Source organism: Eleutherodactylus coqui, chromosome 8 (assembly GCF_035609145.1).
Source record: "Eleutherodactylus coqui strain aEleCoq1 chromosome 8, aEleCoq1.hap1, whole genome shotgun sequence".
Lineage (NCBI taxonomy): Eukaryota > Metazoa > Chordata > Amphibia > Anura > Eleutherodactylidae > Eleutherodactylus > Eleutherodactylus coqui.
In genome coordinates this window covers 151,665,160-151,688,630 of record NC_089844.1, presented here as the reverse complement: position 1 = coordinate 151,688,630, position 23,471 = coordinate 151,665,160, and the positions used below count along the sequence as shown (strand labels likewise).

The 23,471-nt window shown below is 48.8% G+C and overlaps 1 protein-coding gene across 4 annotated transcripts in view; it reads right to left on the bottom strand.

Annotated features, from left to right (window-relative positions):
* Window positions 1-23,471, bottom strand: part of MPRIP (myosin phosphatase Rho interacting protein) — a 117,523-nt gene that overhangs the window by 65,109 nt on the left and 28,943 nt on the right. For all 4 annotated transcript variants that reach the window (XM_066576700.1, XM_066576699.1, XM_066576702.1 and 1 more), the window contains exon 3: window positions 23,387-23,452. In XM_066576700.1, the coding sequence (XP_066432797.1) occupies window positions 23,387-23,452 (66 nt within the window). The remainder of the gene's footprint in view (window positions 1-23,386; window positions 23,453-23,471) is intronic.

Here is a 23,471-nt window from a genome sequence, read left to right as displayed (position 1 = left end):
ATTATCGTGCAATCCGCTCACGCTAATGAGCAATCTGCAGGGTAACCGTCCTGTGTAAAGGGGGATTTATGTGGCATGGTTTGGGATGCAGGACATGCTGATAAGACAGGGTCCATTCTAGGGGTGTACGGTCACAAACACGTGCTTTCGTCCTGACCGGTCCCATACAGTCGGGTCCATTGGCTTTGAGTACATAAGGTCATCCAGCATAGACGTTTCCTGTCCCATCGGCGGTAAGGTTCCTCTAGTAGAGCCATGTCTGCACACGGCATATCGCTGCTATCATCCATCCATAGACACGGGGGGCTGCAATCATACTAACAGCAAGCAGGATCACAACTAACAAAGTTGAAGAACTTGCTGATCAGTATGTCAAGTTGTCTTGGAGGAGGAAGAACCTCTTTATAAGACAGGAGTGAAGATGATGGATGGCCGCAGAGTGTGAGATCTCACTAACCATTCCAGCAATGCCGGAGGCTTTGTGAACATCAGGCATTTCCTCCAACCCCACCCAAAGATGTAATGTACAAATCCACAGCCGGACTCGGGGTAGGGCTGACCACCATGTAGTCCCAGTCTCGGTCCCAGTCTCTTGCCTGTATTTCACCCTGGAATGCTCTGCGGAGTCAGAGACACGGAGAAGACAAGCCAACGAGAGAGGTCATGCCAACGCACAGGAAAGGACCGCATGCAATTAGGAAAAATATTCATTAGTATAGTGATTAAAGCCAATTAAGTATAATCTACAGCCGGAATGTAATGTCCTCTCATTGGATGGTCCGTATCGCACACGCATACAATATTGGGATACTAGAATGCCGCTCTTTAACTGGCATCAGCCGAGTTAAACCAAGCTGAAATCTTTCCCCAGGGAGTAATACGGCGGCATAACAACTAGCGAATGACCTAAATAGTACTGCCATAACAGTGATAGTCTAATGACCTACATATACAACACTGTGCGCAGAACACTGCTACTAATAATACTTTAATACTGCGCGGCGGGTACTACTACAGGTATAACACTATATGCCTTGTAACCGCAATGTATTACCACTTCTCCCATCTGCAGGCTCTGTCTTCCTCAAGTTGGTGAGTGTAGACTGCTGCTATGACGTCTCCATACACTACACACATAAAGAAGATACCCTGCTCTCCTATCTCTGTCTAGCACACCCTCAGAATTAACATAATGGACACTATACAGCAGCACTGAGCAGTGTAAGCGCAATTTCAGAAGCAGTGAGACAGTAAATCATTTACTAGAAGCTACAGCAGTATCTCCCTTCAGAAGCTCCCTCCTCCCCACAGACGTCTATGGGAAGCCTCAGATATCACCCTTTCTCCACTAGCACCTAGTGCGAAAGTCAACACTACTTTCTAATGCTAACACCACATCGAACGAAAAATCGCAAGTTCGTGCTTTGTGATGCGATAAAAAGGAGGCCCCATAAGGAACCATGGGAGATTTAAAAAAAGCAAAAACGCAGAAAGATGGCGCATAATGCTATTTTTTTTCATGCAACACTGCATGAGTGAAATCATCAAAAAAGGGGAAGTAAACCACTGAAAATCATTGGTTCCATAATTCTGCGTTTTCACTCACTCTCACATCGCATGATGTGAAACCGGCCTTAAAAGGGATACTCCAGTTATGGAACATGTTTCACCCATCCATAGAACTGCTGAAATGTTCTAGATCATGGGGGATCCAATGCTGGGACCCCCACCGATCCCAAGAATAGGAGCCCCATTTCTTTCCTTCTCCTCACTTCCATGTTGCTTCTCCCACCCACAGTTAATGGAACACAGAGTAGCACTTGTGTGCGGACCACTTTAATCATTTCAATGGGGCTAATGGAAGTAGCCGAGAGCTTTGCACTCGACCGTCTCCAATAGTCTCCTTGTAAAATGAATAGAGCAGCACTGTCTAAGTGGGACCTGCGCTCTAATCTCCTACTCACTTGTAAAGATGGCAGCATGGAGGACGTGGAAGAGTGAATCCTTGTTCTTGGGAACGGTGGGGGTCCCAGCAGTCGGACCCCCAATAACAGTTTTGATCCATCCAGTGGATGTGTGAAGGCTTGGGGAAAAAAAATAAAACGCCCCATAAGTGAACTATCCCTTTAAGCAAGTTGACCAAATGCCAGACTGGTTGCCTTCTCCGCTCATGAGCCATAGAGAGTTGTCACACGGCCGAGAAAATCCCATGAGGTTGTGCGTTGCAAGGGGGGGAAATCGCGTCATGTCCCACCTTTTGGCGTTCCCTGTGTATTTAACGGGGCCAGAAAACACCCTGCACGGTGTGCGAGCTGCACATGGGGAACACCTGCGGATCCTCCAGCACGGCTAAAAGCGATAGGAGGTGTTTTGGACACATCGGCGGGTACCTTGCCCGTTTAACGTCCCAATATTGTGCTCGCCCGAGTGAAATTAGCTTAGACTTTCAGTTGCACTAGCCAATTGCTCTCTTGGACTGACAAGGTTGCACTTTTTCCCCTTCCTGTCTGATTTGCTGCTGTCCCCCAAGCTCGCCCCCCAGTAAATGAGGTGATGCACCCCTGCAGATGACGTCACTCAACAGAAACTAGCATCATGGAAAAATAAGTTGTGCCACTTTTTCATAGCACAGTAGGTGCACGCGTTTAGGTAAAAAAGCTAACTTTTTGGACAGGAATCGGAGGCATTTTTGACATTGACAGTCTTAAGTGTGTAAGTAAACTCAGACGGGCTCCTCCTTTGCTAAGGGAAGACGTCATATAGGGAGCAAGACATTGAAATGTGCTGACAACGGCTCAATGAGAAGCAGACGTCAGGACTATGTGAGGGGAAGTCACTGGAGACTGGGATGTATGGAGGGTCGCTGGCGGTCCACCTCCCTGCCACGGTGCGGGTCAGGACACTCGTGTATCACATATATTCCAAACTTTGGGGCATGAAGCTTGGTACGTGGGTCAATGACTTAAGACCGTTAATGCAGTCAGCCAGGGGTTAATATCCCCCCCCCCCCCATTCCTCTAAATTTCCCCAAATCAAATGCCTGGAAAGGCGGGTGTAATTGGAACACGACCTTATACCCAAAATAACTAATCTGTCTGCTTGAAGCGCACACAAAAAAGTTCAGATTCCTCCAGCATCGCGGATCCGTCTGTGTCCTTATAAGGCCATTCTGTGCGAGAGGACTTACCCGGCAGACGCTGCTCTCTCCTCAATCACAGCCGCACTCGCCCTTCACCCAACTCATCCAGGGGCGCGCTCCATCCAGTTGGACCCGGTTCTGATGGCCCCAGGCCGGCCACTTTGATTTGACGTTCCATCCATGCTGAAGCCATGTTAACCCTTCCCACCCCACAGACTAGTTGCCGACATTACAAATTCAGTAAATCATGTGTTCTTCGTATGCCATGCTAGATCACTTTCCAATATAATATCTATACAGCTTTCAAGATCTCTGCTTGCTGTCAAAAACTAAAAATTCTTGCTGCTTACTTCAAGAGGATAAAAATTTTTCCCTGCCAAATGATGGACACAAAGGCTCATTTTAGGACGATTACTTCAAGTTCAAAAAGTATTACTTTAAGGAGCCTCGCAGCTGTGCCCATCACATGGCCCGAGAAGACCCGCTCAATACATATTGATGCCGCTTCAGCACAGAATCCCCCCTCTTTTCTATACCGTTGTATACATAGGAAATCCGCTATGTAGTGCATTACATGTGGGCCCAGGCAGAAGTGCCTCCTCCATTGCCCTATAAAGCAGCTCTCTGGGCCACTTGTGTGTAGGGGACCCCTTAATGAGAGATCACTGACCACTTGACTATGACACACCCAATGTTCACCCAGTTAGAGACTGAGAGGGGCGCATCATTGGAAATAGAGAAGCAGGATGGTCCTTTCCATGAATTGTGCCCCCACCCGGGCCGTTCTGACCAGACTGTTAGGAGGTGTTGGGACCATTGGATGCATGGGGGCACCAACAAATAGCAAACAGGCTCCAGATGCCTGGACAGACCACCAGTCCAAGCTAGAGGAAGTACAACAGGGTACTAGAACCTCCATGCCCACCCGTATCACATCTTGTATCCAAGCTAGAGGCAGTACAACAGGATACTAGAGCCTCCATGCCTGCCGGTATCACATCTTGTATCCAAGCTAGAGGCAGTACTACAGGGTACTAGAGCCTCCATGCCCGCTCGTATCACATCTTGTATCCAAGCTAGAGGTGGTACAACAGGGTACTAGAGCCTCCATGCCTGCCGGTATCACATCTTGTATCCAAGCTAGAGGTGGTACAACAGGCTACTAGAGCCTCCATGCCTGCCGGTATCACATCTTGTATCCAAGCTAGAGGTGGTACAACAGGGTACTAGAGCCTCCATGCCTGCTGGTATCACATCTTGTATCCAAGCTAGAGGCGGTACAACAGGGTACTAGAGCTTCCTGTGAACTGTAGTTTCACCAATATACGTACCCTACATAAAATGAACAAAAAGCAAACTGTTTAACGTCCGATCCTTGCCTGCGGTTACACTGAACAATAAGTGTTTATTTTCACTCATTTAAACTATTTTGTGATCGATATTCATCATGTCAAAGGGCCTTTACTGTACAGTAACGAGCCGTGCGGCAGAGCCTTCACCATCCAGCCCTGATAACTGTACAGTAACGAGCCGTGCGGTAGAGCCTTCACCATCCAGCCCTGATAACTGTACAGTAACGAGCCGTGCGGCAGAGCCTTCACCATCCAGCCCTGATAACTGTACAGTAACGAGCCGTGCAGCAGAGCCTTCACCATCCAGCCCTGATAACTGTACAGTAACGAGCCGTGCGGCAGAGCCTTTACCATACAGCCCTGATAACTGTACAGTAACGAGCCGTGCACAGAGCCTTCACCATACAGCCCTGATAACTGTACAGTAAACGAGCCGTGCAGCAGAGCCTTCACCATACAGCCCTGATAACTGTACAGTAACGAGCCGTGCAGCAGAGCCTTCACCATCCAGCCCTGATAACTGTACAGTAACGAGCCGTGCAGCAGAGCCTTCACCATACAGCCCTGATAACTGTACAGAAACGAGCCGTGCGGCAGAGCCTTCACCATCCAGCCCTGATAACTGTACAGTAACGAGCCGTGCAGCAGAGCCTTCACCATACAGCCCTGATAACTGTACAGTAACGAGCCGTGCAGCAGAGCCTTCACCATCCAGCCCTGATAACTGTACAGTAATGAGCCGTGCAGCAGAGCCTTCACCATACAGCCCTGATAACTGTCCAGTAACGAGCTGTGCAGCAGAGCCTTCACCATACAGCCCTGATAACTGTCCAGTAACGAGCCGTGCAGCAGAGCCTTCACCATACAGCCCTGATAACTGTACAGTAACGAGCCGTGCAGCAGAGCCTTCACCATCCAGTCCTGATAACCGTACAGTAACGAGCCGTGCAGCAAAGACTTCACCATACAGCCCTGATAACTGTACAGTAATGAGCCGTGCAGCAGAGCCTTCACCATACCACCCTGATAACTGTACAGTAACGAGCCGTGCAGCAGAGCCTTTACCATCCAGCCCTGATAACTGTCCAGTAACGAGCCGTGCGGTAGAGCCTTCACCATACAGCCCTGATAACTGTACAGTAACGAGCCGTGCGGCAGAGCCTTCACCATCCAGCCCTGATAACTGTACAGTAACGAGCCGTGCGGCAGAGCCTTCACCATACCACCCTGATAACTGTACAGTAACGAGCCGTGCAGCAGAGCCTTTACCATCCAGCCCTGATAACTGTACAGTAACGAGCCGTGCAGTAGAGCCTTCACCATCCAGCCCTGATAACTGTACAGTAACGAGCCGTGCAGCAGAGCCTTCACCATACAGCCCTGATAACCGTACAGTAACGAGCCGTGCAGCAGAGACTTCACCATCCAGCCCTGATAACTGTACAGTAAGGAGCCGTGCAGCAGAGCCTTCACCATACAGCCCTGATAACTGTACAGTAACGAGCCGTGCAGCAGAGCCTTCACAATCCAGCCCTGATAACTGTACAGTAACGAGCCGTGCAGCAGAGCCTTCACCATACAGCCCTGATAACCGTACAGTAACGAGCCGTGCAGCAGAGCCTTCACCATCCAGCCCTGATAACTGTACAGTAACGAGCCGTGCAGCACAACCTTCACCATACAGCCCTGATAACTGTCCAGTAACGAGCCGTGCAGCAGAGCCTTCACCATACCACCCTGATAACTGTCCAGTAACGAGCCGTGCGGTAGAGCCTTCACCATCCAGCCCTGATAACTGTACAGTAACGAGCCGTGCAGCAGAGCCTTCACCATACCACCCTGATAACTGTACAGTAACGAGCCGTGCAGTAGAGCCTTCACCATCCAGCCCTGATAACTGTACAGTAATGAGCCGTGCAGCACAGCCTTCACCATCCAGCCCTGATAACTGTACAGTAACGAGCCGTGCAGCAGAGCCTTCACCATACCACCCTGATAACTGTCCAGTAACGAGCCGTGCAGTAGAGCCTTCACCATACCACCCTGATAACCGTACAGTAACGAGCCGTGCAGCAGAGCCTTCACCATCCAGCCCTGATAACTGTACAGTAACGAGCCGTGCAGCAGAGCCTTCACCATACAGCCCTGATAACTGTACGGTAACGAGCCATGCAGCAGAGCCTTCACCATACCACCCTGATAACTGTACAGTAACGAGCCGTGCAGCAGAGCCTTTACCATACAGCCCTGATAACTGTACAGAAACGAGCCGTGCAGTAGAGCCTTCATCATCCAGCCCTGATAACTGTACAGAAACGAGCCGTGCAGTAGAGCCTTCATCATCCAGCCCTGATAACTGTACAGTAACGAGCCGTGCGGCAGAGCCTTCACCATCCAGCCCTGATAACTGTACAGTAACGAGCCGTGCGGCAGAGCCTTCACCATCCAGCCCTGATAACTGTACAGTAACGAGCCGTGCGGCAGAGCCTTCACCATCCAGCCCTGATAACTGTACAGTAACGAGCCGTGCAGTAGAGCCTTCACCATCCAGCCCTGATATCTGTACAGTAACGAGCCGTGCAGCAGAGCCTTCACCATCCAGCCCTGATAACTGTACAGTAACGAGCCGTGCAGCAGAGCCTTCACCATCCAGCCCTGATAACTGTACAGTAACGAGCCGTGCAGCAGAGCCTTCACCATCCAGCCCTGATAACTGTACAGTAACGAGCCGTGCAGCAGAGCCTTCACCATCCAGCCCTGATAACTGTACAGTAACGAGCCGTGCAGCAGAGCCTTCACCATACAGCCCTGATAACCGTACAGTAACGAGCCGTGCAGCAGAGCCTTCACCATACAGCCCTGATAACCGTACAGTAACGAGCCGTGCAGCAGAGCCTTCACCATCCAGCCCTGATAACTGGGTGTCCAAGCTGCAGCCCTGAGAGCTGGACTGACAAGTCACTGGAAAGGGATCAAATGCATACAGAAATCACTGATAAGCAGTACTAATACAGAGCTGAAAGGGCAGGTGCCAACAGCAGTGCCCAGCCGAAGGCAGGGTGTCGGTGCTGTCAGGTACACAAGGATAGTATGGGACAGCCCGCCTGGTCTAATGGTTTGCATGGTGCACTACATTGTACAACTGCCACCCTACTGCAGTGTGACAGACTGTGCTTCTGTGTGTCCATCATCTCCCCCTTATGATATAACCTGTGCAGCCCGTTATCAGGCGGGGGCGCTACGGTGGTAAGGAGCGCCAGTATACAGCACATGAATGGAGCAGTGTGCGCTGGCCAGATCAGTGACGTACAGGTATGTGCTGCCGCTCGGAGATAGGACGAACCTGCGCCAGCAGATGTCAACACCAACATGCAAAACAAGCCTACTGTGTATGTGTGTACGCTGAGAAATATGCGCAGGGCGTGCGGGCGGGAACAATGCATTCATCCCCCTGACCTTCACTAGCAGAGGTTCCCACATCACACAGCCCTGATCTGCAGCACAATGCTACATTCATAACACTGTAATCTGCAGACAACCACCTCCCGAAATCCTAGAACTACCCAACCGTGTATCGCCCTCGCTGCCCTGCTGACGGCCAGGGGCTCATTCTTCACTGCAATGCCAACTTAGAGGGATTCTCTAAATAAGTTCAACAACTCGAATATACTTCACTTTAAAGTCTGTAACCTTTTCCACATCTCTGCTTGCAGTCAGCAAATGCACAGAACTGTATTCAGCCTAGGATACAATGCTGCCAACCCCACTGATCTGCACTTATATTCAGACCTGCATGTCCTATTTGCGCCGTAGAATTCACAATCATAGTTTCAAAGACCTGTATAAAAAGTAGGACATTGATTTGCAAGAATGCTGCCATCCAATAGGTGGCGCTGCATATATACTGTTCCATCTTCCTTATTTGCATATTTCCCAGAGGAGCATGCATGGCCTTATAAGTCTCCTCACTCTCCTTCTTGGTTCTCTCCCTAAGGAGAGATGTTACCTCTCCCGGTATTAAGGACTGAAATGGCCCAGTGAGACTGTGTAAGTGATACATACATCTACACAGGAAGGAAGGAGAAATCTATTCGACCTTCTTGCGTGTTTTTTGCACGCGTAAATAAGCAGCGGTAAGGCACTCCCAAAAGATTATTAAAATACGCACTGAATATGTCGCGTTCCGGTCCGTGAAAATTCTGTGTATTCACAGACCTGAAGGGATTGCACCAGAATTACGAGTTAGCCCTTCTCCACAGGGGGGATACCTTGCCGATTAGTAAGGGTCTCATCACTGGGATCCCCAGCGAATCTGGAAACGCGGGCCCCGTATCCCCTGCATTTCCCGCCCACAGGGACGTCACTGCAAATGGAGCTCCATTCATTTCAGTGGGACGGACTGAAGTAAGCGGGCGCTTGCCACTCGGCTACTTTCACAATCCCACTGAAAGTGAATGGAGCAGCAGCACACTTGCGCGACCAGCACTGCATTCAGTCTCCTACGGAAGACAGGGGGTTGCAGTTAGGGGACATGGGACTCACATTCTCAGGATCGGCGGCAGCCTTATAGATTGGTTGCACCAAAATTACAAGTTACCCCCTCTTTTAAAGGATTGTCATGGAAATGTAAACAAAAAAACAAACACACACATGGCTGCTGTCCACACAGTCTCTGAGAAACTGGCCCCAAAATCTTATTTTAACAAGTTGATGGAAACCTGAAGGAGGAGGCGGCGACACTTTCCACCACACTGTTCAGTCTGACAGAGTGGTGTTAGGCTCCACCCCCGGCTACAGCTCCACCTGCTGCTTCTTTCCCCTAAACTATCATCAACCCTATCCTAGTTAAATTCTAGGTTAAGTTCCTCCAAAGATGCGCCATCATAAACGTTTGTTTCTCCTTTCTTAAAACGGGGTGGTCCCATGTCCCATCACCTATCCTGATTTTTGGAAGTCTTGCGATCACTAGACCTGGATCCCAAGCACCTTGTGCCTCACAGGAGTGGTGGTAACGCGTGCACCACGTCGTTCACTCAATGTCTATGGTGTGCTTGGCTGCTTCCCTCAGGGATAAGGAATGAAGTGGCCGGGCGCACATATGACCACCGCTTCCATTCACACTCCTCCTCACTGCAGTCGTGCAGGGAGTGGAGATACAGGGGCTCTGACCCAGTTCTAGTGACTAGCGGGGGTCCCAGCTGTCACACTTCTCCTGTGGACACCTAGGTCTTTGTCAGACAACCTCTAACATACCCGAACCACAAACCCTTGTCCAGCCCTCATCTAGTTTGTTACAATGTATCAGTTGGCACTGACTGTTGCATAGTAGTCGTGGGCTGATCTGGTAATGATGTAATCTGCAAACACATAAACCGCGACCACAGGAACGCCAGAAGATGTTGTTCGCGACATACCGGTTTTTACTAGGCCCGTAAGCCAGACCTCTGATAAACAGGAACAGATTGTAAACGTCTGCACGCGCTTCGCTTACTTTACAAGGCTTCATCTGTCATTGAAGGGATTGTCACCAGGTTGACACCGCCTGAACCCCGGTCAGAAACGCTCATCACCCCGTGTACCTTTTAGTTGGAAACGCTGCGGCGTTTCAGAATAAACACACTTTGAAGTTTGGTCCAGAGTAGAGCTCCGAGTCACGTAGGCGGGCTGCGCTAGCCTCTCCCGGCCAGCAGCCTATATCATCAGGGGAGAGCCGTCAAGTCTTCATGCTGCCGGTAGGGAGAAGCCAAGATGACTTAGGGCTCAAGTAAAACCTCAAGGTGTCTTCATTCTGAAAAGACCCCAGTGTTTTAGGATAACACATACACGGGGTGATTAGCCTATCCGCCCCGACTCAGGCATGAGCCTGTGATGGAGACCCTTGAAGATTACAACAACTGTTCTCCAGCCTCTTCAGGAGAACTTGGGGCAAATACAACTATGGGACAGTCAGCGATTAAAGGATATACTTTGTGCTTCAGTTCCTTACTATTCAAGATCTCTGCTTGCTATAAGTGAATGGGAAAGTCCATTTATTACCAAAACCTGACCTCACCTAGTCCCGCTGAAACCGCTGTGGTTTGTCACAAGTTATCGGTGTAGGTAAGAGTTTGGCTTACTGCAACAAGCTCTCGACTACCTGAGCAGGACTAAGCCAAGATGGGCTTAGGCTTCAGTCGGTCTTAAACAGAATGCCAGCTGGAACAGATCCATCAGGATAGAAAAGCAGTGCCTGACGGACCCCATTGACTAAAATCACTAAAACGTATGTGGTCATTTAGGACAAACACTGTCAGTGAAGGGGTTAACATAAGAGCCTAGCGGCGACAGATGTCACTATGTCTATATAGGCGATTAGGGCAAAGGTTTTTTCCTCCTTCGGTATGCAGCTATCCCCCGGTGTTACCTTGGTTAGTTACTCCTATCGGAAGCGCTCGGCCTCTTTTCCCTCAGATGGTCATGTGATCTCCGTTCTGACCTGATTGGGATTATGGATTCATTTTCTAGTCAGTTTCACAGTCTGTGTGATGCAGTTACATGGATCTACCACAGAAACTGCCTATAGGGGGACACAGACACTCCTGTCACACTTACTGATGATGATCACACAGCTCCTGTCACACAGGTACCAAAGAGGAGATCACCGCTCATCCTCCTGACTGAATATTTAAGGTCTTCAGCTTATTCATTTAACTAAAGAAGTGAATGTTAAAATGTAACTTCTCCACCTAGCAGGTAGAAATGGTACAGCCTTCTAAGCTAATGCTCTACTGATACATCATGGGTCTGATGTGACGAAACGTGCTGCAACCTTTTGCCGTGTGAATGACCCCTCAGGGCCTGTTCACTCGTGGCCAACCTGCTGTGGGTTGATGCACCCTTACAGAACGTCTGTTATTTGGGGGGGGGCTAGGTGGACACAATGTCCCCTTTCCCGTCAATCACTTCGGATGCTGCTGTCGGACGCCTCGTAGGGCCGCAGCTGGGAATCCCAATGTATTATTGGGCCACAATGAAACAAAGCATCAGACGGAGAATCCATTATTGGGCGTGGGACGGGAGGGCGGCACTCTCTCTAGATAGTCACTATGTCGCACAAAGCTGGCGCTGGACTTATGATCACAGGATGTTCAAAGAATTCATTTCCACGGCCTATTAATTAAACAAAGCGACCTAAAAATAAGACGAGCAGCCGAGGAGGAAGACGCAGCAGCGATGAGACGAACGGGACATATAGCCATGGTCTCCACTTACCCTGTAGACGGGCACGGGCCTTGTGGTGGGTTCTGACCAGCACTGACAGGGTGGTACTTCTGCCATCTTTAGTCAGTCCACGAAGGTGACCAAACAGTCCCAGAGGTTGGAGCCGACGCTTTATAGATCACAGAGGATGACGACGCAGCGCCTCCAGCTGCTTAATTACTTCAGGTTGTGCTGGGACTTGTAGTCTGTACGGTCCCATCTTGCACCCTTTTGAATACTTCAAGTCAGCCCACAACCTGACATTACTGATAACAGAGGAAAATAGAGTGCAGCCACCTGCAGAGCACATGGAGATCAGGCTGAACACTGTCCCTTTAAAGAACAAGCTCCATGGGAAATGAGTTGGGCAATCGCTGGGCACTGTGAGTGACAATTGCTGGCGCCCCCCGCTGGGACCAGGTGTGCGCATCCACTCCGCATTGTGCAATTCTGCTTCTGTTTCCTAAGTGAAGCCATGTGCCGGCGGTGCGGGGGGGGGGGGGGGGGGGGGGGGGCTCAGTATGCCACAGCTGCAAATATGCCAAGAAACTCACTAATCACACGCAAATGTGCTGCCCACTGCCCAATGGTGTGTGCAGACTGGGGGCTGTGGAGGGAGTTTCTAATCACCAAACAGCTCGCGTTGATTTCGATGAGAGCCGTGCCTGCAGTTACAAACGCCGGCCACTATATGGAGGTCGGTGCAGAGACTTCCGCTGTTCCCACTCTGGCTTCTGTGTATTTGCGGTGCTGACAGCGTGCCCCCATTCAGCTGACCGGTTGGGGGTCACAAGCGACGGACCCCAGCCAATCGAGTATTGATGACCTATTCTAAGGATATGTCATCAGTAGTACATCCTTGGAAGACCCCTTTAACAAAGCTAACACTCGTTCACTTCTATATCCTGGGGGACAGCTAATCAATAAGTCACCGGAGGTGCATAAAAAGCAAATCCCTGGACTGCGGAAAACCGTTATACACAGTCAAAAAAAAGAAGTCCACCCCTACAAGCAGCTGTGATTTTGCTCCAAAACCCGTCCTGCGGTTCCATCTCAGGCAGATATACAAATGATGAGAGTTGTGGTGATTAGATGAACGGTCTTGTCACCTGACACCCTAATAGTGGTTCCCTCTTTGGCCTATAAAAGGCTCTTGGAGGCTCCTTGTGTGTAGTGACCTCTTCTTCCGCTTGTGTAGAGCTTGTTGACCACTAGACGCCTCTACGACGCAGAGAAGAGATTTCACCCCGTTACCAGAGTCTGAGAGGGGTGCATTATTGGGATGTGAGAAGCTGGATGGTCGTATCGACGAATTGTCCCCCTCCGGGCCGTTCTGGCCAGACTGTTAGCGGATGTTGGGACCAGTGGATGTGTGAGGGCACACAAGGTGACCGGGCTCAGGACGCCCCCTACAGATCACCAGTAGAGAGGAGCGACTGACCAGACTGTTAGGAGGTCTTGGGACCAGTGGATGTGTGAGGGCACACAAGGTGATCAGGCTCAGGACGCCCCCTACAGACCACCAGTAGAGAGGAGCGTCTGACCAGACTGTTAGGAGGTGTTGGGACCAGTAGGTGTGTGAGGACACACAGGGCGACCAGGCTCAGGACCCCCAACAGACCACCAGTAGAGAGGAGCGTCTGACCAGACTGTTAGGGGGTGTTGGGACCAGTGGATACATGAGGGCACGCAAGGTGACCAGGCTCAGGACCCCCAACAGACCACCAATAGAGAGGAGCATCTGACCAGACTATTAGGTGTTGGGACCAGTGGATGATTGAGGGCACACAAGGTGATTGGGCTCAGGACCCCCAACAGACCACCAGTAGAGAGCAGCGTCTGACCAGACTGTTCAGGGGTGTTGGGACCAGTGGATACATGAGGGCATGCAAGGTGACCGGGCTCAGGACCCCCAACAGAGAGGAGCATCTGACCAGACTGTTAGGAGGTGTTGGGACCAGTGGATGTGTGAGGGCACACAAGGTGATTGGGCTCAGGACCCCCAACAGACCACCAGTAGAGAGCAGCGTCTGACCAGACTGTTCAGGGGTGTTGGGACCAGTGGATACATGAGGGCACGCAAGGTGACCGGGCTCAGGACCCCCAACAGACCACCAATAGAGAGGAGCATCTGACCAGACTGTTAGGAGGTGTTGGGACCAGTGGATGTGTGAGGGCACGCAAGGTGACCGGGCTCAGGACCCCCAACAGAACACCAGTAGAGAGGAGCATCTGACCAGACTGTTAGGAGGTGTTGGGACCAGTGGATGTGTGAGGGCACACAAGGTGATTGGGCTCAGGACCCCAACAGACCACCAGTAGAGAGCAGCGTCTGACCAGACTGTTAGCGGGTGTTGGGACCAGTGGATGTGTGACGGCACCGCGGGGGCGACCAGGCTCCATGCCCAGCTGTATCACATCTTGTATCCAAGCTGGAGGCAGCACAGCAGGGTACTAAAGCCTCCATGCCCGCCCATATCACATCTTGTATCCAAGCTATAGGCGGTACAACAGGGTACTAGAGCCTCTTTAAGAGGGGTCAGTTCTTCACAAATGCTCCTTTTGCTCCAATATGGTAACTATTTACTTATAACACTGTTACAATCACACAGTTTCATTCCACCTCATGGAATGAAGTTGTGGGGGTGGGGGGGCTGTTTTGACAATGAGTGGCCAGCTCATACATGGGTGACTACTGGCAGCCACTGCGGCCATATGATCCTGTGCCTGGCTATCCACAGTCCCAAATAGCAAATATTTGCAGTGTTGATTCCAGCCCTACTGCCTTCTCTCCAAGGTCTCTGCTGAGTGTCACAGTAGCTCAGGCATTGGGTTGTGAGAGGGCCGTCTGCTGTAGGCGCTCATGCTCCGTGTGCCTCTCTCTTCGCTCCGGCTCTACTACTGGCCTATCCTCCGGTTGACACATCCTCTGCCCCCAAGGTGGTGTCACCCGGAGCCGTGCTCTAGATGTCACTGAGCTCAAGGACGTCCACTCCTCGACTCGTTCCAAATGGGAAATAAAAACTAGCGGATCAATTAGGCACCGTGCCAGCAGGGGGATATATCCGAATGTAGGAATGCTTGAGAATAAAGCCTGGGGCTCAGGCTTCCCACAGACAGCAGGGGATCGCAGGGCGGGACAGCGATGGCCATTACCAAAGTAATAATAGGACCAGAGCAGGGACACCAAGTCACAGCTGAGATTCATATGAACAAAACAGGAATATATGTCCGTCCATGTACCTACTACATGCAGCCGTGTTTGCAATTTTTAGTCCATTTATTTTTCGAGAGCCCAAGCCACATAGGCCCCCATAGCGGACAGACTAAGGCTATAGTCAAGGCTCTGGGTTCCATAGCAACCCCGCCATCACATATCGGTGGGCCGATGGGTGACAGAGGGAGCCTCCTTCTTGTGTCAGTCCTTGACATGCCACGGTGACACTGACTGCGGCATGTAAAAGATTTAACAGCTGGGAAAGGCGGTTTCTCCGATCCCCGCTGGCCAGGCTTCTGATGCAGCACCGTAAAAAGGCGCATGCATCATAATAACGTCCACTTTTGCTATTGTTCGGCAAACGGGAAAAGCACTAATGTGAACGAGTACTTCGCCAGAGGTCAGCATTTCACTACAGCAAATGTAGGACTAATTAGTATACACAAGTTATTTATGAAGGAGTTGGGAGTCCATGTAGAAAAGCTGAGGAGTCAGAAGTTTCTGCTGTCACCACAACCCAACTTTATAGCAACGGTTTAAGGAGCAAGTCAAACAGTCGCTGCGGAGTAAATGGGATACACTTTTAATTAAAGGGCTACACTAGCAATAATGCTACAAGTTCGTTAGTATCAGCAACGGCACCTCGGCTGCTACAAATTGGTAAACCTTCCCTTGAAGGAATCGGCACCGTAGGCGAGGGAAGATCATTCTTCATTGCAATCAACAGAACGAGGACAACTGCCTACAAAGCAATTCCCTGATGTAATGCTCCCATTAGCTGGGCTTATTTGATGAGTGCGAGTGGCCTGGAAAAGGCATGAGCATCGCCCAGCAGTGAAAGCCGATAAGTTTGAGGGCAGATGAAAGGGTTTTTCTATTCCTAAGCAGCGACTAAGCGGGTGAGAGTCTACGGCCAGTAATCCGTGTTTAGCACTTGGACGGGGACGTCATGACCCGGAGCGCGGACCCTGCCCATAACAGGAGAGAGCTGTCACATATTACATGGGATTTGTAGACGTTTGCCCAAGAATGGCCGGGAAGCGGTTCAGAGGCGTTTTTGAGGACTTTGCGGGGAGTGATTTTCCACTGTAATTACATCCAGCAGCTACCAGAGGAGTCTGGCACTCCCAGACGGGTGAGGAACAGCTGCTTCTGCTACCAGGACCAGATGGAGGTGAAGGAATGACATCAGGCTTTAACTCCCTCGCTGCGCTGCCGCCGCCGTATATCCAGGACTTCCCTTCGTAAGCCACTAAAGCGCTACAAACCCTAAAGAGTTCGACTCGTTTTCTTCAGAATACTGATCAGTATGGTAGCAAAAAACATGGCTGTCACTACACCACCCGTAGGGGGCGCCACCCAGCTATACAAGAGCCCCAAATGCACACTGACTGGTGGCTTCTATTAGCGTCCCCCATCTTGGGGTGCGCTGGATCTCCCCATCTAATGCGGATTCACACTGAAACTGATCCACGGAAGACTTGGCACGTGGTTTTATGCTGCACTCCGGGGGCACAGGGGGTAGTTCCATACTGAGCCAGGGCACATATCACCAACCACAGTGCCAGTGTGCCCGTCTGTCGCAGCATTGCCTGGTAACTATAATGGCAGCTACTAGCCAAGAAGTAAATAAAGGGTTTTAATAACTTGATGGAAAAGGACGAGGAGTCCAGGAAGTTCCTGGCACATCTTAGAGTTTATGCGGAATGAGGCTTAAAAGGGAAATTCTGCCTAAAATCATCCGACGTCTCAGCGACACCGAACCCTTCCAGAGGCTCACAGGAACCAAAATCCCCAACACCGTCCTAAAGGGGTGTAACTAAGTAGCCTACTACCATCAGGGTGACGGATACTTCTGCGCCCTGCCAAGTCTCTGTAACTGGTCGACCACTAGGGGCAGCTTATTCCTGCATGCTGTTGTATAATTGGGGTGCAGTCCATAAACAATATCCAATAAGCTCCTGAGCTCCGCCTAGTGGTGGCCGCAGGCAGACAAAATCTTATCACTTAAGGGGCTGCTCCGGTGAAGACAAATTTCTCCCTGCCTGCACCCTTCACCCAATTGCCTGCCGTGTGGTCTCCTATACTACTCCAGACACTTCCATGCGGTATAGCCTCCTGTCTGATGCTTATCAGGCACCCTCTTGATGTTGCTATTCTGTGCTAGCAATCAGCACATTATTGCATGACCAGCTAGAGGCTGTACCATCTCTGCCTTGCCATACCCCTCTCCTCAAACGCCACTTCTAGTGTCTGACGGACCGCTGCCGGGATCAATCCTAGTAGCTGCGTCTTCAACCAAGCCATGGTGAAGACCTAGAAGTGAATATGGCGGCATCCTGGAAGCGCCTGCCGATTCTTCTACTCATATAGGCTGTGTGTTCATTTAACCATTCGGGGACGGATCCCCTCCCCCATGCTTCCTGCAGACATAACACACAGTCCATGGGAAGCAGCTGAAAACACAGAGCCTGCTATTAACCCAGTGAGTGATGATCCCACGATACACGGGCTTGTGGTTAATGGGAGAAGGGGCTGGAGGACACCAGGACGTCACATTCTTGGGCGCTCCTCCGTCTGATTCTAATTACAGGCTGTATATATCATTCTGCCCAAAACATAAGCTGAACCCCTCCGCCTGTGCCCTTAAATGGCTCCAAACCAAGACATGCAGGATGGTGGCAAAGTCCTCTGGCAGCACCGCTTATCTGCGGGAAAACTCCCTGGATAAACATATATAAACCGCATAAAAGTGCAACATTCACAACAGCTGTCACCTCTGTACGGAGAAACCAAGGGGAGGAAGTGAGGAGAAACCCAAGAGGGCAGATCATGGGAGGTCAGGAGCAGCAAGACCCACAACTGACCCATCTGCAACATGGCTATAGGGGTATAGGACACTTCTCCATTCTGTCAGTCAACATTGTCCTCACATAGGCGGTATTACAGGAGTTAAACTCTTGTACATAGGGGGCAGTATTATAGTAGTTATATTCTTGTACATAGGGGGCTGTATTATAGTAGTTACATTCTTGTACATAGGGGGCAGTATTATAGTAGTTACATTCTTGTACATAGGGGGCAGTATTATAGTAGTTACATTCTTGTACATAGGGGGCAGTATTATAGTAGTTACATTCTTGTACATAGGGGGCAGTATTATAGTAGTTACATTCTTGTACATAGGGGGCAGTATTATAGTAGTTACATTCTTGTACATAGGGGGCAGTATTATAGTAGTTACATTCTTGTACATAGGGGGCAGTATTATAGTAGTTATATTCTTGTACATAGGGGGCAGTATTATAGTAGTTATATTCTTGTACATAGGGGGGCAGTATTATAGTGGTTACATTCTTGTACATAGGGAGCAGTATTATAGTAGTTATATTCTTGTACATAGGAGGCAGTATTATAGTAGTTATATTCTTGTACATAGGAGGCAGTATTATAGTAGTTATATTCTTGTACATAGGAGGCAGTATTATAGTAGTTATATTCTTGTACATAGGAGGCAGTATTATAGTAGTTATATTCTTGTACATAGGAGGCAGTATTATAGTAGTTATATTCTTGTACATAGGAGGCAGTATTATAGTAGTTATATTCTTGTACATAGGAGGCAGTATTATAGTAGTTATATTCTTGTACATAGAGGGCAGTATTATAGTAGTTATATTCTTGTACATAGGGGGCAGTATTATAGTAGTTATATTCTTGTACATAGAGGGCAGTATTATAGTAGTTATATTCTTGTACATAGTGGGCAGTATTATAGTAGTTATATTCTTGTACATAGGAGGCAGTATTATAGTAGTTATATTCTTGTACATAGGGGGCAGTATTATAGTAGTTATATTCTTGTACATAGGAGGCAGTATTATAGTAGTTATATTCTTGTACATAGGAGGCAGTATTATAGTAGTTGTATTCTTGTACATAGGAGGCAGTATTATAGTAGTTATATTCTTGTACATAGGAGGCAGTATTATAGTAGTTATATTCTTGTACATAGGGGGCAGCATTATAGTAGTTATATTCTTGTACATAGGGAGCAGTATTATAGTAGTTATATTCTTGTACATAGGAGGCAGTATTATAGTAGTTGTATTCTTGTACATAGGAGGCAGTATTATAGTAGTTATATTCTTGTACATAGCGAGCAGTATTATAGTAGTTATATTCTTGTACATAGGGGGCAATATTATAGAAGTTATATTCTTGTACATAGGAGGCAGTATTATAGTAGTTATATTCTTGTACATAGGGGGCAGTATTATAGTAGTTATATTCTTGTACATAGGAGGCAGTATTATAGTAGTTATATTCTTGTACATAGGAGGCAGTATTATAGTAGTTATTGTTTTGTACATTATAGGCAGCATTACTTTAGATATAGTCTTCTCTACAGGGGCAGACTATAAATGTAACAAGTTCAGCATACGGTAGTAATAGGATTACAGTGCCCGGGATACAGGTTAGATCAGCGGTTATAGCCGGCCATGTAATCCGACAGATGAGGTAACATTACACGCGGACTGTGAATGTGTCTGGCCCATCTAAACAACACTCTGAACCAAGATTAATAGAGGACCGCCCTGGGGCCAGAACAAAGGTCCTGTTAAGGGCATTTCTGTCAGGTTATTTGGACAGGCGTCTTATTCCAGAGGCACATGGCGCTTCTAGATCAGCAACAAATTATTAAGTTGTCAAAACGACAGCACTAAAAAGGGATGAACGCTCCTAATTGCCGGTTTGTTTGTTTTCCTCATCAAAGCAACCGTAAGTTCAGCATCTCCCTTATTGATCTAGAAGGATCTTCCTTCTCATTTACATGCCATGCAAGCAGGAAGAAGCCAACAGCGATCGATGCGCCCGGCTTTTTATTTCTTTTATACCACGACTTGTGCGGCCCAAGACGGAAAAAGTATTGTTTGCAGCAAACATTTAAATGAGTCCATTGTTCTCCATCACCGGCACCGCAGGGGGGGTAACTGGTGCCACATAACAGCCCTCCCACATTCATCTATCATTTAATCACAATGTTAAAAAAAAAACGGGGGAGGAGTTTGAATTTAAAAAAAAGTTACATATAAAAGTACAGGACTCTTAAAGGGCTACACCTCTCATACATGGCACATGCAGCACAGCTGACTGGCGCCAGTCACATAGGGCGACTGACAGCAACATTGCACCAGGCTCATGAATAGAATTTGTTAAATACAGTAAAGAACTCGTTCAAATTCATTTTTTGGCACGTATTGAATGTCTTTAACACGTGCAAAGAGCAGGTCCATTGATCTTGCATGTAAATATGCAATACGTACACATGTATTATGCGAATACACTGCATATGTGCACACCCCCACCGACTTCAAATGGGGATTTCGGTCCATAATACAACTAAAATAGGACATGCTACTTTGTTTTTGTTTTTTGTTTTTTTTCCCCCACACACAGGTCTGACTACCCCAATGCAAGTCAATGGGGATTCAGCGCCCCGTTGTATGTGCCTAATACGGGGAGTTTCTACGCCCATGTGAATGAGCCCTTAGGTCTTTGCTCATGATTCAGGAGCCTATAACAGTGTGGTAGATTGTTTTCGGGGCTCCAGTTTCACCAGCATGTGTACCTCATTACCCCGGGCATGCAGAGTGGGGCACTGGCATCCTCCTGGCACCACGGCTTGTTACCTGCCCCCTGGTTGCTGGGATACAGGGAGAATATTAGAGGGCATCATTGTGCACCGCCACGCTAATCATTAATCATTCAGACAACTTTGTCACCCCTTGTAGAGCGCCCCTCCCTGGTCCTGGTATAGTATTCTCCGCAGCGGGTGGAGGGAGGGAGCTGGCAGCACCCCAGCTTTCCAGCTCTGTGTTTCGGCTTCAGTTCTTCAAGAGAAGAGACTGAATTTTTTCTCATTTTTTCTTTAAAATCTCTCTTTTGTGGACGGCTTTTTTTTCGGGTGCCCGACGCCTGCAGACCCAGGGGCTGCCTGAAGAATGCACATTATACACGGGCTGCGGCACGTAGCGACACGCTTCTCCATTCACCGTATCTGCAGGAGACTAGAAAACGGCTCTTAACCCCTTCACAGCCAGCGGTTATAAAAAGGTGTCCTCTATTGACTCCGGAAAGGGGAATTTTCTTTAAAAAAAAATTATCCTTACATACACATCTGAAAGTATACATATCTGTTTGGTGTCCCTTTAAGACCAAAACACCTTGTAATTGGGCACAGTTGGCACAAGTTTACATCTCCAAGTGGCATTTCTCCTGCTGCTTTAAGTGTCACAGAACCTCCTGAACTAACCATCTCATTGGGTCATCTGCATCAATCCAGCCCGAACCTCCAAGCCTTACCACCAAAGGGATCTGTTCTCTAATGCATATACATTAAATGGCCCATTTATTAGACCCCCATCTAGTGGCACGTTGGACTGCTTTGGCCTTCATTACTGTAGCAATTCCCCATGGCATAGATCGCAGCAGGAATATTGGCCCCTGCGGACAGGAAGCTTCTTGTAGTTTCCATTAGACCGCCAATCTAAAACCATTGAGATCCAACAGGAAAGCTTGATGTCAGCCTATATGGGGTAGTAGTAATAATGGTGCTCACTAGAGAGAAGCACTAAATGGGCAGCGGGTCCTCAACGCTATGAATTGTGGGTCACATTAGCAGAGGGCCATAAACCATTAAATATACTGCAATAATGGAGTATTGCAGTATACTGTATTCTGATAGGCATCCTATGAGGGCAGCTTGGCTCGACTATCGGTTTTCCTAGAAGCAGAGCAGCTAACAACCACGTGACTACAACTTGCCGTACACCTGAGACACTCCGTGAACGCTGAGAGCGGTGACGCCGTGTGCGCCGATAAACCTGCAGTTTTTTGGACCCTCTGAGGGCAGAAATCTTTAACATGTCTGTATGTGTAAGTGCTGAGTCTGGGCTTCGTCTTCTATCCTGGGGCACAACTGAAATTAAGTCACAACATAACGTTACTGCAAAACTATTTCTCCGTCTGTCAGCGGGATAAAGCCAAGAGGAGACGCATCCTGCAAACAGCCAATCACGGAGGAGCAGAGCCTGCGCTATGAGGCATCGGGGAGCAGGTCTGCACTGTGCAATCATAGAGCGCCCCAGACACCCCAGATGTATAGGACAGCCAATCACGGAGGAGCAGAGCCTACGCTATAAGGCAGCGGGGAGCAGGTCTGCACTGTGCAATCATAGAGCGCCCCAGACACCCCAGATGTATAGGACAGCCAATCACGGAGGAGCAGAGCCTACGCTATAAGGCAGCGGGGAGCAAGTCTGCACTGTGCAATCATAGAGCGCCCCCGACACCCCAGATGTATAGGACAGCCAACACAAACCTCCATACCTGGGGGTGTTCTGTAGAGGAGTATATAGATGGGATATATACAGTCAGTGATGAGAATTACCTGGGGGTGTTCTCTAGAGGAGTATATAGATGGTGTATATACAGTCAGTGATGAGAATTACCTGGGGGTGTTCTGTAGAGTAGTATATAGATGGGATATATACAGTTAGTGATGAGGATTACTAAGGGTATTCTGTAGAGGAGTATATAGATGGTGTATATACAGTCAGTGATGAGAATTACCTGGGGGTGTTCTGTAGAGGATTATATAGATGGTGTATATACAGTCAGTGATGAGAATTACATGGGGGTGTTCTCTAGAGGAGTATATAGATGGGATATATAGTCAGTGATGAGAATTACCTGGGGGTGTTCTGTAGAGGAGTATATAGATGGTGTATATAAAGTCAGTGATGAGAATTACCTGGGGGTATTCTCTAGAGGAGTATATAGATGGTGTATATACAGTCAGTGATGAGAATTACCTGGGGGTATTCTCTAGAGGAGTATATAGATGGTGTATATACAGTCAGTGATGAGAATTACCTGGGGGTGTTCTGTAGAGGAGTATATAGATGGTGTATATACAGTCAGTGATGAGAATTACCTGGGGGTGTCCTGTAGAGGAGTATATAGATGGTGTATATACAGTCAGTGATGAGAATTACCTGGGGGTGTTCTGTAGAGGAGTATATAGATGGTGTATATACAGTCAGTGATGAGAATTACCTGGGGGTGTCCTGTAGAGGAGTATATTCATATGGGCGCCAAGTGGAACAATTACCAGAATAGCAATAAAAGACAACAGGATGATGGCAGCCCGTAAATCAGCCGCGCCGCCCCTGTAATAATGACATGTAGCGAGACGTACAACTACTAAACCTGATCCTCCGGCTTCTGGTGAAGTCACCGGACATGTTCCCAACATGCCAGAAATAACAGACAAAACCAAACATTCCTGTGTCCCCAGGCCAACGTGACAGTGGGTGACAGCGAGTGACAGCAGGCGCCGGCTGCCAAGGACACGCGAAGACGGGCACCACTTACCATCTCGTCCAGGGCGTAACGCAGCAGGCCGTGCTCATACAGGATGAAGAATCTCCGCTGCCACTTCTGTGGAAAGAAGAAGAAG